This window comes from Vicia villosa, unplaced genomic scaffold (assembly GCF_029867415.1).
Source record: "Vicia villosa cultivar HV-30 ecotype Madison, WI unplaced genomic scaffold, Vvil1.0 ctg.000077F_1_1, whole genome shotgun sequence".
Classification (NCBI taxonomy): Eukaryota; Viridiplantae; Streptophyta; class Magnoliopsida; order Fabales; family Fabaceae; genus Vicia; species Vicia villosa.
The window spans coordinates 92,501-108,264 of NW_026705001.1; the positions used below are offsets into that span (position 1 = coordinate 92,501).

General features: G+C 37.9%; 1 protein-coding gene across 1 annotated transcript; it reads right to left on the minus strand.

Moving 5' to 3' along the window:
* Positions 1–2,184: 2,184 nt before the first annotated feature.
* Positions 2,185–3,819, minus strand: LOC131623674 (presenilin-like protein At1g08700). The gene is made up of 2 exons (XM_058894683.1): positions 2,376–3,819; positions 2,185–2,221 (listed from the first exon to the last, which is right to left on the minus strand). Exon 1 carries the CDS (start codon positions 3,677–3,679, stop codon positions 2,417–2,419), a length of 1,263 nt encoding a protein of 420 aa, XP_058750666.1. The 5' UTR covers positions 3,680–3,819; the 3' UTR covers positions 2,185–2,221; positions 2,376–2,416.
* Positions 3,820–15,764: the final 11,945 nt, after the last annotated feature.

The following is a 15,764-nucleotide window of genomic DNA, read 5'->3' on the forward strand; positions in this document are numbered from 1 at the left end:
GTGCATTGGGCAAGCGTTGTTTCTGCCAGGAATCAAACTCGGTATTCCCCAAATGTCGTCCTTCGCAGAGACTCGTTTGCCACTCGAGCCCAAGCGCTTGGTTAAAAATTAGTCATCTTAATTCAAGGTGTCTTCTACTGTTTTTAACAATAACATGTTCCAAATATTAATTTCTATTTTTTGTTGTTAATTAATAAAACGTGTAATTACTTAAGGGTTATGGAAGTATTTAATACTTTTAATGGAACTAAAATGATGTTGAATGATGATCTGCCAGACATTAATGAGTACAAATCGAAGTAACTTATTATCTAACTCACCATTTTAAATTTGTTTTTATCAAATTTAATCTTATTCAAAATTATACTAATAATAATATTTGTAGGATGAATGGTACTGATGTTGAGCTATCGAAGTAACTTATTATCTAACTCACCATTTTAAAATTGTTTTTATCAAATTTAATCTTATTCAAAATTATACTAATAATAATATTTGTAGGATGAATGGTACTGATGTTGAGCTGACTCAAGTAGTTATCAATATGACTGGTCCAACAATACTATCTCTATCATATGATCTTTTACAACACAGAGGATGACTTGATTGAATCTACGGGGGTAATATTTGATGTCTAAAAAAAAAAAAACATTGCACATTTACAAATAGTTGGTTGACTTCCGTTTTTTGTTAGTTTATGTTATTACCAGTCAAATTTATTGACAACATCTTTCGTTTGTCAAATTTTTTTCAGAAATTTGTTGGGTCTATTCTTACAAGGTCTATCGAATTGGACACCGTTCTTGGATGGTATTATCAAGCTTGCACAAAGTGTGCATAAAAAAATATTTTAATTTGAGTATACTTTTGTTGTACAGAATTATTTAAACCCGTCCGTATTAAGCTAGTATAGACACATAAAACAACTAAAACACTAAATAAAGGGAACAAGAGTATAATTTGTGAACTGGTAGGCAAATGCCAGTGTCACACTATCATTTCACCCCCAAATGTCTCAAATCTAAACCTTTATCAAATTAGATCCACCTCTTGACTAATAAGTAATAACCATACATGAAGTTCATATTTTGCCAAAGGAAATTGAAGACAGAAAAAATGTTCTGGTTCTACTGGACTAGACAAAGATTTGCTCTATCAACAAATCATATGTATGTCAATTTTAGACATTTCTTTACCTCACGAGCACCAACAACATCGTAAATGTTCTGACCCTGAATATTAAGCTACAGTTTTTTTAAGTTATTTCAGAGTTACAAACAACAGGAGACTATCCCATTAAGACTTCTATATGTTACCCAAAATCCCAGAGAATTCCATAACCAATTTCCCAACAAATCTCAACTAAATCGCATCCCAAAGAAACTTAATTTAAGCCTTAAATAGATGGATAGATACTTTCAAACCCAGCCATCTCAGTTCTACAAACAGGATTTAAAAGGTGATGATATCTTGGATTGCAAAACCTAAAGGAAGGAAAAACAAAGCAATACAGATAACTTTAGGACCTACAAAGATGATTAAGTTTATAATTCTATACTGCCATTCATTCTGGTTCAATCCTTAGGAGGAACGGATCCAAATATTAGCCACCTCCCCCAAGGAAAAACATAGTAAACCATAGTTTAGAATTGGAAGGTAACCACTTCAGTTCAAAAGGGAAAAAAAGAGCGAAAATTGAATAGGGGGAGAATGGAATTAAAAACTATTCTTACCAAAGAAAACCATTCTGTACTATAAAATTGGCAACACAAACGAACAAATGGAGTTATATCAACCATTGTAAAAAACGTTGTTGTTAATGACCTGCAAAGGACTAATAGATTGGAGAGTTCAAATCAACGATATAGACACTGATGACGCAGAATTCAAATCAACGATACAGAAAATACATGAAGCAGTCTAGTAAATTGTTTTCTTGTTTGTGGGAGATTTGTGAATCTCAAAATTGGATAATGACCACTATTATGTGCTTTAACAGGGCATAATCCAATATTTGTAAAACAAAAATAAGATACAGGTTGAATATTAAAATTTACATGGGAAACCTGAAAATATACTCAGATAGAAGTGATATACTCAACACATGCATAGCCACCACAAATTTTCTCCACACAACTCATGCTTGTCAAAAAGCCCAGAAATACTTGTGGACCAATATAATACTAGTAATATTCAATTTAGCTTTTAAAATTTACAGGATCTGCAACATTAGGGACGAGTGACCATTAGTAACTACACTATCTGCTCAAAATAATAAGATGATGTGAACAAGTATTGTTACTACAAAAGAGATAAGACTCATGGAACACTATCTCTCAACAAAAGCACTAGTACATACATATCTAAAGCCTAACCTCATATCATAAAACTCCATGTCAATGCCAGTTCATAAGAATCAAAACATCATCAAATTTGTGGCAGTCCCAACAATAAACGGTTCCATTAGCAATCTAGTCAAGAAATAGAAAAGCACACCCAATGCAATTGAAATCGGGAGCGCAGGCAGAGCATGACGACACACAGACAACAAAATAAGAGTGCATCCAAGTCCAGATATAATTGCAAGATAACAAGCATAGACAGTCATGAGATCATACATTGCAGCTCTACCCACAAGAACACTGTAGAAAACAAAGTCACCAAGTCCAAGCTTAATACCTCTCTCAGTCATTTCTTCCGCTTCCCTCCTCGTCGCCATTTCTCTCTCAGTCCTATTCACCTCAACAAGTGGAGACCTCTCCTCCTCACGGTTAGCACTACCTACCAATGGAGATCTTTCCCCTTCATCGTTATGATCTTCAACCCTAACAACATCAACAGAATCATCATCAGCACCATGAGTGTTCCTATTCCTATTACCCTCATTCTCAGTAGGGACCACTTGAAGCTCAATCGACGACGATCCCGATCCCGATCCCGATTCGTTAACACCGGCAACCAAAAACCCTAATGTAGCAGCCCTACCGGTTGGAGCAACAGTAGGGCGAGCTTCATAGATTAAAGCAGGAAGCTCCTCATTCCGGCTAGAAGCCAAATCAACGAGAAGCTTCAACGGACCACCGGGAGCCAAAACAGCGACAAGATCATAAACAGCAAGAGCCACAAGCAAACTCCAAGTCGTCCATTCAGGAAGCTTTGTAAACCACGCGGCAACGATAATCCCTAAACAAACCATATAACACTGCCGGAGAATAATCGGAATCGCAGAAGCGAAGACAGAGAGAACACCGACGATCGTAAAATTGAAGAGAAAAATGAAACAAGTAATGGAATCTAAGGGGATAGAGAACCGTTGAATCAGCGAGAGGAAGATCGATCCGCCCATGGAAGCAAGAACGAAGAAAGCGGAGAAGCGGACGTAATGACGGAGGAAGGCTGTGCAGTTGTAGTAGTAGAGGAGAACGAGGAGAAAAGTGACGATGGCGATTAGGATGACGAAAACGACGGCGTTTAGAAGAGCGCCTTCGAGTTTCTGCGCCGTGGTGTCGGAGGGATTCTCGGCGTAGACGAGATTGGCGGCGGTGCGGATGGTGAGGTCAGGGGAGGAGGAGGTGGAAAGGGAGTAAACGAGGAGGACGACGAGGAACATGCAGATTGATACCGGTGACATTACGCCGATTATTTCTACGCCGATGCATTCCAGAATGCTTGACTCCATTTTTGTGGTTTGGTTCAGTGATTCAAAATCTCAGTGTTGTTTTGATCTCTTTCATAGTTTCTGCTTCTTCTTTTTTTTCTTCAACCACTCTAGTGTTGTGTAGTGCTTGAGTTCTCTCTTTACTTCTTCTGGATGAGTAATTGCGCGTGTTATCAACTTAAGACTTTTTGGCTTTGTTTGGATTGATGGAATCGGATGGAGCGGAGCGGAATGGAATGGAATAAAATGATATTCCCTTGTTTGGATAATTTAAAAACGGATGGAGCGGAGCGGAAAGGAGTGGTATGGATTCCATTCCATTCCATCACTTACCACCATATTCCTTCCCCTCCAATTTGGGCGGAATGAATAATTTGTCTTATTCCGTTCTAAAATTTCCAAACAATGGAATGGTACATTCGTTCCGCTCCGTTCATTTCGTGATATCCAAACATACCCCTGATTAGGGTCTTGAAAACTACGTATAACCTTCATTTTACCTTTTACTAGTTATTCAAGTTTGATCCAAAAATTATTTCAGATTTTACTGTTTATTATACTTTTCATCAGAAAAAAAGTAGGAGTATTAAATATGTATTTTTAAATGGAGATCATATTAAGACTTATCAATCAATTCATAATTTTTTGTTGATATAATTAATACAAGTTTTATTATTGAGGATTAAGAATTTTAGTGCCTCTCAATAGAATTGCAAGATTTTAAACCCTAAATTAGAAAAGCTGCAAGGAATGTACTGCATTCAACAAAAATCTAATTTATACATAAAAGCCACAAAAAAAAAAAATCTAATTTATACATTATATTCTATAATGAACATCAATATACATACCACACTTTTCCCTAAAACTTTCATTTACACTATTTTTACCAAAATTCTCAAAATACACCTCTTTCAATTTTATTTTTTTTTGGATGAGCATATGATAAGATGTATAAAGAGGAAAAGGACATTTTTTGAACACATTCACATCATATCAATATATTCACTCCTCACGCCTCAACATATATGCATAATATTCATAAGGTAGTCGAAAATAAAATTAAACATGGCATGCATGAGAAGCTTAGCCAAGGTAGTCGAAAATAAAATTAACCATGGCATATGCATGAGAAGCTTAACCAAAATTTCACATAAGAGGTAAGGATTTCCATGTTTCAAATGAAAGGGTAGTGGCATCGGACCCTCATATCCTACATGCCTATTTATAAGCATTATTCTCTAAGCATCATAGCTTATGAATAATGATATGACTAACTTCGCTTCGCTCTCAATATTCTCTACGTGGCAATGGTAATGTGTCTGATCTTAATTAAATTTATATATGTCGTATTCCTAAAATCTTCAAACTCTCTAAGTCGAATGATTACCGTCTTATAGGCTATATATCTCTTTGTAATGTAGGCCTTAAGCTTGTCAAAAAGACTATTGCCAAACAAATTAAACCCTATTTACACATTATTGTGAGCATGAACCAAGGTGCCTTTATTCATAATAGATTTATTGTTGATAATATTATTCTAGCCTATGAGTCCTTCTACACTTATAATAAGAACACAACAATAATGAGGGTACGAGTGTTTATAACCAAGACTTATGACATAATTGAATGGTCTTTCATTCATGATACATTTAGGGTGTGTTTGTTTCAAGTTAAGAAATATCTTTTCTTGAAAACCTATTTCCATGATTATTATTTCTATGAATAATATTTATATGCAAGTGTTTGGCCGAAAATTATACATCCTAGGAATCTTCACAAATTTAAGTTAATTTAAAAAATATAAATAAAAATAAATGTGAAGTTGTAGTTAGTTGAACATTATTCTTATGAAAATGTTGGATTTCCATCTTCAAAGCATGAGAATAAATTTGAAAAAATTCACGTGTAACAACATTCCTAGAAATAAAAGGCACCTAAGAACAATTTTTATAAACTTGAAAGAAATATGGGATTGTTTCGTTTCCAATGTCACATTCCGAATAATATATTTCTAAGCTTTGAAACAAACACGTTGTTACTTATATGAGATTTCCTATAAGAATTGTTAATACTATTACGAAGACAACCTGTAGTCCACCGGGACATCTTCGGGAAAAGGAAGGTGAACACATGTGAACTTGATGGCGCCAAATGTATCATTATTCCATAGAGAATTTTCAATTAGTGGGGTCCTCTTAGGAGGCGACGCGGGATCGCCCGCAACGGTCACTTGAGTAGCCTTACCCTTAGTGGATGACCCAACCTCCTAGATTTGAATCTTCAGGGTTGGAGGCCTTGTAGAGGTCTCACCCTCGGGTTGATATTTAACCCCTTATGGATCATGCCTTCAAAGTGACTTCAAGAGTTTTTTGGGCCTGTGCGCCGTATCAATCGAAGAAAAAAGGAGGCAAATCCCAATCTCGTAGATGGTAGGCAAATAAAGTAAAAGGAGGAGGTAGAAGAGGCATCAAAAGTAGTCATATTGGCCTTGTTCTTCAGAGAGCACGTCTCTAGAAGAACTTCTTCAACACTAGAGGAAGAAAAAGTAAGTTGTTGCCGAAGGGAGGGAGGGACGAACCCAACTTCCCTTACATCTTTGGGCTCGGGGTCGAAAATAACCATGATTGCTTGTTTCCTAGAAAAATAGAAGGAAAAGAGAAGTCACTATCACTTCCAACAAAACTATCACTCTCGAAAATAAGAGAAATCTCACAACTTTCAAGTGCGCATTTTCATTAATCTACAGTGAATAGTCCCATTGAGACACCTGACATTCATATGACAGTAGTTCCATATGAATATCTTGATACCCATTAAGATATTTCGAGACAACCAATGTGCCAATTGGAGATACTTTAATAGATAAGAGTGTCGTTATTGGAATAACTGTCCTAACTATGTCTATAAGGGCTATACCATACTCCCAAAATGTAAATCGAGTAAGGAATACTTGACTTGGTATAAATCGATCTCAACTATGTAGCTCTCCCAAAATAGATTACTAATTGACCCTCGTGACCAACCTTCTCATTCAAACTTCCAACACACCCCACCATCCACAATCACATAACCCAATGCAACCCAAATACCCAAACACGCCACAATAATTCCTTATCATACAATATCTAAACATGCAAAATACCCAATAATAACACCAACAATTCTTTATCAACCAATACGAAAACATGCAAAAATCCAACAACAACGTTAATAATTTAACTATTATTTTAAAAATTAAAATACGGTACACCAATCTCTATAACCAAATCTCATTCACACAACCTACATCTCAACCAAACTATAACTTTAAACACCCCAACAACAATTTTTAATTTTTTCAACACAACTATTCACCCCAAATCGATCCCCTAACAACAAAACTTTTACCACCCATCAATTGACACATCAACCTAAAATACAATACAACAAAACTTCAATTTCACATGCAACAAATTAAATTTTGAGAACACAATAGCTAATGACACATTTTTTGACGAAATCAGGGAATACTTATTCTCGAAAGATGAAGCGAAATTTTTTCAGTCACTGAAACAAAATTCTCTTATAGGACTTAGTCGATAAAGAACACCTAATCAATATAAAACCAACATCACCTTCAAAGACCTGATAAATGTGGACGGAGTATAATTTTACGAATTTTTTTCTTCAAAATATTGAGAAAAAAAAATTAAAATAACCATGTTTGATAAAAAATATACAAGAAAAACCATGTTTTCAGGTAAATTACCAAACTGTCTAGGTTTGGGACTGACTAGAAGTGAATGCGCCAGACCATTTGGCGCATATATACACAACTAGCCAATCCATTTGGCGTAAACCCTAAAAAAATTAGGGCAAATGGGAGTAGCCAATCCAATTGGCGCATGCACTCCTATAACAACACATAGGCGCCATTTCATTTGGCTACTATGTGTTGTGTCTTTTTTTTTTAAAATTTTACTTGTTTCCGGTATTTTCGCACACCGGTTCGGGTATATATCTGATAAATCGATTCTGGAAAGGGTCTGAAAAATATATTTTGGAAAAACAGAAGAATATGTCTGAATAATGTTTGCCTTGGCAATTTCGGTTATTCACTAAAGCACAATTTATTGATGAAAAACGGAGGCAAGGTTACAAGAGGCGGTAAGCGAAACTGATACGTTGCATTAAAAAAAAAATACAGATTATACTAAACTTGCGACGTTGTCGAGCCACGATTAGGGCATCTTTTGATATTGTGCCCCACCTGACGGCAAATGCTGCATTTTCGTTCCATTTTGTCGCGGACGTCCATTTCGGTTCTAATCCGTGTACTATTGGGACGCCCTTTTTTCTTTCGCCGCATTGCGTCGTTGTGCCAAACTACCTCTCCTTCATACTCAGGCCAGTAATCCTCCTTGGCCACCACAGGAAACGCAACACTGTAAACTCTGAGCAATGTCTGAGTCTTGTAAATCGGAGACAGTAGTGATATAGCGTCGCGGTGGGCATACGCACATGCAGCTATGACGTGTGAGCAAGGCATACGAAAAGCTTGAAACCTTCCACAGTCGCACCAATCTTCGTCAAGAAGAACCCTATATTGTTGCCTTGGCAGTCCCTCATTGTGGTCAATTGTCTCGCGCACACTGAACGTGCGATTGAATCGGTCGAAAGAAGTCACCTGATGAGTGTTCGCTTTTGCCGATTGCTGTTGCATAAATTTCATGCAACTATCGCTTAATAGTTGACCAGCTTGCCGAACATCACCCCATCTCCTGCCTCTTGTTGAGAAGAGTGAAGCCATCCTAAAGTATGTGGCCTCCACAAGTGCTGTGATTGGAAGGTTACGGATGCCTTTGAAAACGCCATTCATGGATTCCACAAGATTAGTTGTCATATGGCCCCATCGCACGCCATTGTCGTATGCCCTTGTCCATTTGTCCCTGGAAAGATTATCTACCCAAGTACCTGCCTCTGGATTTGTCATTACAATCTCACTCCTATAATGCTGGAATGTGGGTTGGGTCAATGCATAACCAGCATTGACTAGGGCCTTTCTTAGATGCCTGTCCTTGATCTCCCGCATGAAGTTTTGGGCGATGTGGCGAATACAATAGACGTGTTTTGAAGGGGGGTCATGCCATCCGTTCGCTGGATTATTGTAAGCACTCTCTATGGAAGCGTGCCTATCAGAGATTAAACATATGTCAGGCTGGGGAGCAACATGTTCTCGGAGGTTCCTTAGAAAGAAACTCCAAGCCCCCGCAGTTTCACCTTCGACGATAGCAAACGCCACTGGAAATATGTTGCTGTTCCCGTCTTGTGCAACCGCCATGAGCATTGTTCCTTTGTATTTGCCGTATAACCATGTCCCATCAATTTGAAGTATGGGTTTACAGTGTGCAAAACCTCGGACGCAAGGTTTGAACGCCCAAAAAAGCCGATGGAATATTCCGTTTCCTTGGACAGGGTTTCCATCCGGTGCATGCGCGGGCAGTGTCTCTAGAATAGTAACAGTGCCACGTGCGTAACTGTGTAGCGCATTGAGGTATCGGGGAAGAATTTTGTATGACTCCTCCCAGTTGCCGTAGACTGTCTCAATTGCCTTTGTTTTTGCAACCCACGCCTTTCTGTAAGATGGAGTGTAGTTGAAGGTTGTAACGATGTGTGATATTATATTTTTAACCTTCAGAGACGGATCAGAGCTTACGAGAGGCAAGATCTCCTGACATATAAGATCGGCACTGAGTTTTGTATGATCCTGGGAATTGTTAGGGTTGACACACGTGTGTTTCTGCGTAATCGACCCTATTTTCCATGCATTACTTCTCTTCCTATAAGAGGCCAACAGTCTGAACCCGCACTCTGGATTTTTACAAGTGATTACATACCGTTCCAGGTTTGAACGGTCTACTTCAAAATCAACGTTGTTCGCCATGTGCCATTTTTTTATTCTTCTCAGACATGCCTCCTTAGAAGGAAACTTGTCTCCTTCCTTTAATTCTTCGTCATTTTGTATGTAGGGTGTGAAGAAGATGTCTGATGATGGTTCGTCACCTTGGAGGTTCAAGTTACTCATATGTGCTGGAGGTGCGTACGCATGAGCTGGAGGCACCAACGTTTGCTGCTCGTCGTCGGATTCCTCGTTGACCATGTCGTCAAATTCAGTTTCCAGATCGTCTTCTTCCTCGTCAATGAAGTCAACCTCGTCTTGCTCGTTGACTGGTGGGTCAATAACTTGTGACTGGACAACATTAGTTTCTTGTGTCTCAACCTGAAGAGTAACGTACAGCTCGATGGAATCCAACCCAGAGTATTCGTGGGTGGTAAACATATCTTGCAAGTCTTCGTCATTGGCAATTTCCATCTCGTAAAACTTGACGGTGTTGTCTTCATTGAAATTGGGACATTGGTAAAAAACGCTTGCAATAGGACCCATTGCAATCTTAGAGTATAGTCGCTGAATGAAGTACGAAAATGTTGCTCTTTTGCTCAACAACAATGGTACAACCTGAGTGTTTCTCATCACAAAACCGGCTATCTCATGAGAGTAGGTCTCACCGTTCAGATGGGCATGCACAAGGTACTGGGTTGATGAAGTCATTTTGACTGGGAAAGTGTTTGGGTGTTGTAAGCTCAAGTCAGATTGGATAAAATTGTTGGTGTGGGCTGTAACGTTTAGAAAATATTGGGTGGCCTTATAAATTGTGCTTCTTACATCCTTGCCAACACATAGACACGCTGATCTATGTCAAGTACCCCATCACGCGTCTGATAAGATTCCTGATAAGATTCCTGCAACGATTCCTGATAAGATTCCTGCAACGATTCCCCCTAGACAAAGCATGCATGCAGCCCTACATCTAGCAGCTAGTTCTGAAATAAATATTTATATATATATATATATATATATAAATATATATATATATATATATATATAAATATTTATTTATATTTATATATTTATTTATTTATGTATATATATATATATATATCAATATTTATTTATAATTATATATTTATTTATTTATATATATATATATATCAATATTTATTTATATTTATATAATTATTTATGTATATATATAAATATTTATTTATGTATATATATATTTATTTATTTATATATGTCATGTACCCTAGCATGCGTCTGCATATGTCCTGAAACGATTCCTGATAAGATTCCTGCAACGATTCCTGAGAAGATTCCCCCTAGACAAAGCATGCATGCAGCCCTACATCTAGCAGCTAGTTCTGAAATAAATATTTACATATATATATATATATATATATATAAATATATATATATATATATATATATATATATATATATATATATATATATATATATATATAAATATTTATTTATATTTATATATTTATTTATTTATGTATATATATATATCAATATTTATTTATAATTATATATTTATTTATATATATATATATATATATATATATATATATATATATATATATATCAATATTTATTTATATTTATATAATTATTTATGTATATATATAAATATTTATTTATGTATATATATATTTATTTATTTCTATATTCATGTATATGTTTTTATTTATATATATACATAATATTTATATATATATATATATATATATATATATATATATATATATATATAGATATATATATATATATATATTTATATATATATATATATATATATATATGTTTATTTATTTATTTATTTATATAGCGTAATTAATCTTCAAAAAACCATAATTAACACAACGACCACATTAATTTTAATTGAACGATCCGGTTTTGGCAACCCAAAACAACCGGTATATCACAATATTACATTGCAAAATAACAAATAAAAACTTGTAGTACACGCTCGATCGTTGCAACAAAGAAAACAACACTTAATCTAAACTACTCAAGTATCACTGCAAGAACAAGTGGATCTTCAACGCCTCGGTTAACCTATCCACTGTATGTCCAAAACATTAGATCCACGTCCACATCGTCTTTCACACGGTCCCAATAATACATGTAGGTGCCTTCTGGATTATTATCCGTCAACGTAATGTATGGACAACGGTAATCTATCTGTTTAACTTTTCTGGTTGGACCATCTAGTTGACGAAACCCAGTGTTGATGGCTCTAACAATTCTCTGGAAATTCCAGTGGGGGTTAAGGCAGACACGCATGTGCCTACCTTCCTAAAAAAAAACGACAGCCCAAACTGAGTTCATTTTTTAGTGTTTGCAGTAAGAATGAAGAAAGAGTTGGTACTTCAACTCCACACACTCATACCTATATTTATAGGGGTTGAAATACAGAGGAAAATAACTTTGTTAATTATTAATAACTTAAACACTAATAGGAAACTTGGTAATGTTAAAAAAACATTTCATTAATATATGCTCAGAGCATTTAATTGGACGGTACAGAAGTAATTTAAAGGGTAAAGAAATTGCGACATCTAGGAAATTACAACGGTTAGGACAATGTCTTCTCTGTCCTCCATCATTCGAGTGCATTGAATGTCGTCCTCCATAGTCTCCCACCAACGCTGTCTTTCAAGAAAAACACCGCCCCTTGTTCTAAGTCTCTTGATAGATCTGATTTGTTCGCCTGGACTCCACTCTCCGTCCAAAAACCTTAAGAGGGTTCTCTTAAGCTGGTCCATGGTTTGAATGTTCCAAAACAACACCTGCATAGGAGGTTTGACGGCAGAGAAAATGACGTATCCAGTCCTTCGACGATAGTCCGGTTGATAGTCGAAACGCCTCACAGGGGGTGGAGGCTCTGTAGTCCGGTGCGAGTTATCTGGCCTTATTCGAGATCTCATTTTTTGCTTGTGTGTACTAATGCACACAGTAAACCCTAATTTATAGAGGGTTTGAAGTCTTGCCTTAGGTCTGGATCACAATTAGGGTTTCGTATACAAGGCATACACGTAAACCCTAATTTTGAAAAAAAAAATAGGGCCTTCTAATGCGCCAAATGGAATGGCGCATTAGTTAAAAAATTCAACTGCAAGTCGCCAAATGGTTTGGCGCATAAGAAGGAATTTTAGGAGAATAAGCCAAATCATTTGGCGCATATGTATTATGTGTGGACCCCCCAGGGGCCCACCTGGTCCCACATGGTCCCACCTGCATGTTCTGAAACGATTCCAGGAGTTACTGTAAACCAGCATGGAGTTACTGTTAACAAGCATGCGACTGCAAAAATTTCTGATAAGATTCCTGATCAGCTTCCTGCCAGGATTCCTCCTACTCCTGCATGCATGCTACTCGAGCTGTCACCTAGACCTGAGCTGCATGCATCCCACCATGCCTTGTCACCGATAGTTTGACTGCATGCATGCCAACACATCCTGCAGAAGCAACACCAAACACTTATGGCTGTGTTGACATGTCAAGCATGCATGATGTTACCGTTTTTTTCCTCATCAATATATAAAGCACTTGGGATTCTGGAGATACATCACCATTATCACTCATCTACTCTTAGAACAATCCTTTTGCAATCAGCTTACGAATTTTCAGCCTTCAACCATGTCTCTCCTAACCATGGGCGAAACACACAGAGGAACCCCCCAGAACATCGCAACCTTCGTAAGTGTATCAGTATTACTTTAAAATCATGCAACTGTCCCTGATAAACTAACTGATTTTTTTGGGCATGCTTACTCTTTTCAGAACGTTCAACGTTTTCGTACTCGTAGTAAACATACCATCGCTCCGGACGACCGCATTATACCATACCTGAACATTGCTGGTTTCGGTCCGATTAGCAGGATCGCCGAGTCTTCTATTGACCACAAGTTTGTTCTTGCTTTGCTATAACGCTGGAGGCCCGAGACACACACCTTCCATCTTCCAACAGGGGAGTGCACCATCACCCTTGAAGATGTTCATATGCTACTCGGCCTTCCTGTTGATGGTAAGGCAATTAATGGTTGTGTTATGCAGGCGAATAGCTTATGCCAAGAGGCAATTGGAATAGACTTGATAGAAGGAGCCGTTGGTGCTAGGGGGCAAGGTGTTAACCTCAAGAGGTTAAAGGAGCATTATAAAAATTTTCACTTGAATGATGCGTCTCCCCAAGAGACCATACTGCAGAAAACTAGGTGTTATGTATTGTTGCTTATTGGAAACGTTTTGTTCCCGGATAGCACGGGTAACACGGTTAACTTTATGTATCTTCGTTTGCTAATGGATTTTAGTAGAGTAGGTCTGTACAGCTGGGGGTCTGCGGTACTGGCTACCTTGTACCAGTCACTATGCAAAAACGCGGTTGCTGAGTCCTGCACATTCTATGGATGCGCCCTGTTGGTGCAGGTGTGGGGGTGGTGGAGGATGCCCATACTGGCCCCGGTTAACAACGGAAGTTGGGACTTTCCGTATGCCTTGAGGTAATTTTTTACTATACCATTTTCTCCTTACACATTCTACTCCATTCTAACTAAATCATTATTTTTTTGTTGTAGATATTGTGTGAAAAAAATGGACTTCACACGTAATCCGCGGTCAAATATCACAATGTACCGCTCGCTAATTGATCACCTTGGACCCCATCAAGTATTATCTCTAATTCTTTTCTTCTTTTTTATAAGTATTTTCCTTAAAAAAATTTTCCCGAAGTAATGTATAAATCTCATGCATCCAGTTCATATGGCGACCGTATCTCGAGTGTGAGTATGAGCCTAGAGCTCAGGATGCAGAAATCTGGACGACAAAATGCTGCTTAATCCGGTACAACATAATAGAAATGCATCAAAGTGACCGGGTGATGCTTCAATTTGGGATGCGTCAACGGATACCCGACCCTCCTGTTGACTTGGGAGTGTGGCACCTAAAAAGAGTGAACCATCAATGGACACACCAAAACTGGAAGGATTTTGCACCCGATCATCGCCAGATGTGGAAGAACCGTCGCCAGTATGTCCTAAACTTCCCCGTTAGTGACCATGAAATGAAACCTTCTCCTGAGTACATGAGTTGGTATCGTACAGCCACAACCCTAACCTGTTTCTTGCAGCTCCATTCTATTTGAATGATCCCCGTGCACAGAACTACATCTTGCCACAACAACAACAACCGGAAGAAGAACCACAACAACAACAACAAGAACAACAACAACTCCGGCAACAACAACGACTTCAGCAGCGACAACAACAAAGCCTGCAACACCGCCAACAACAACTCCTACAACAGCAACGACAACAACAACTCCAGGAACAACAACAAATCCAGCAACAACAACAAAATATTTTCAGTACTCCATCCCGTTCCGCACGCAACATCCGCCAATCAAATATGTTCCAATCCCAATCTCAACCATTACAAGGGTATGAAGACCGCCATCCTTCCTCGGACCAATATCAGACCCACTCACAACCATTCGGATTTGCAACATTTGTTGGGTCCTCAAGGGGATTCGGCCAAAACCTAACTCCCGGTTCATCTAGCCTTCATCTTAGTCCCGACGATGGTCCTCATGGTGAATCCTCTCACCGTGGCGCCCCCTCCGGCTACGCAACACCTACAAACCAATTCGGCTTTAACCAAGGTAGTTCTAGTGCTGCGGGATGCTATGAACCGGAGGTCTTTTCCCACCCCACTCCACCACCACGAATAAACACATTTGAGGGAATGGGTAGCCGACTTTACAACAGCGGTTTTCCGGATAATTATGGGGGCGTCAACGAATTCATAGACAGCGATCCACGCGACATCCCAGTACCAGCCCCCGTGACACAAACCCAACAAGAAGCACAAAGGGGCAGGGGTAGGGGTAGAGCTAGGGAAAGAGGCGGTGTCAATATTCGCGGCGGAATCAACGATCGCGGTAAACGTGTCATTACAAGACCAGGTTGCGGAACGGATGGCTATCTTGGTGATGGACGTCATTGATCATGTTGTTGTATTTTTCATTAATCTTTGGTATCGTTTCTGAAATTAATTGTAACCGATGTTTAGTTTTTAAATTATATTGTAATCGATGTTTAGTTCTTAAATTATATTGTAATCGATGTTACAATTTTGATTTTCGTTTTCTGCATTACATTTATAAGGCGAAAAAAATATTTTACAAATTTATTTCTGTAAATATCATAACAAATAAAATAAAAA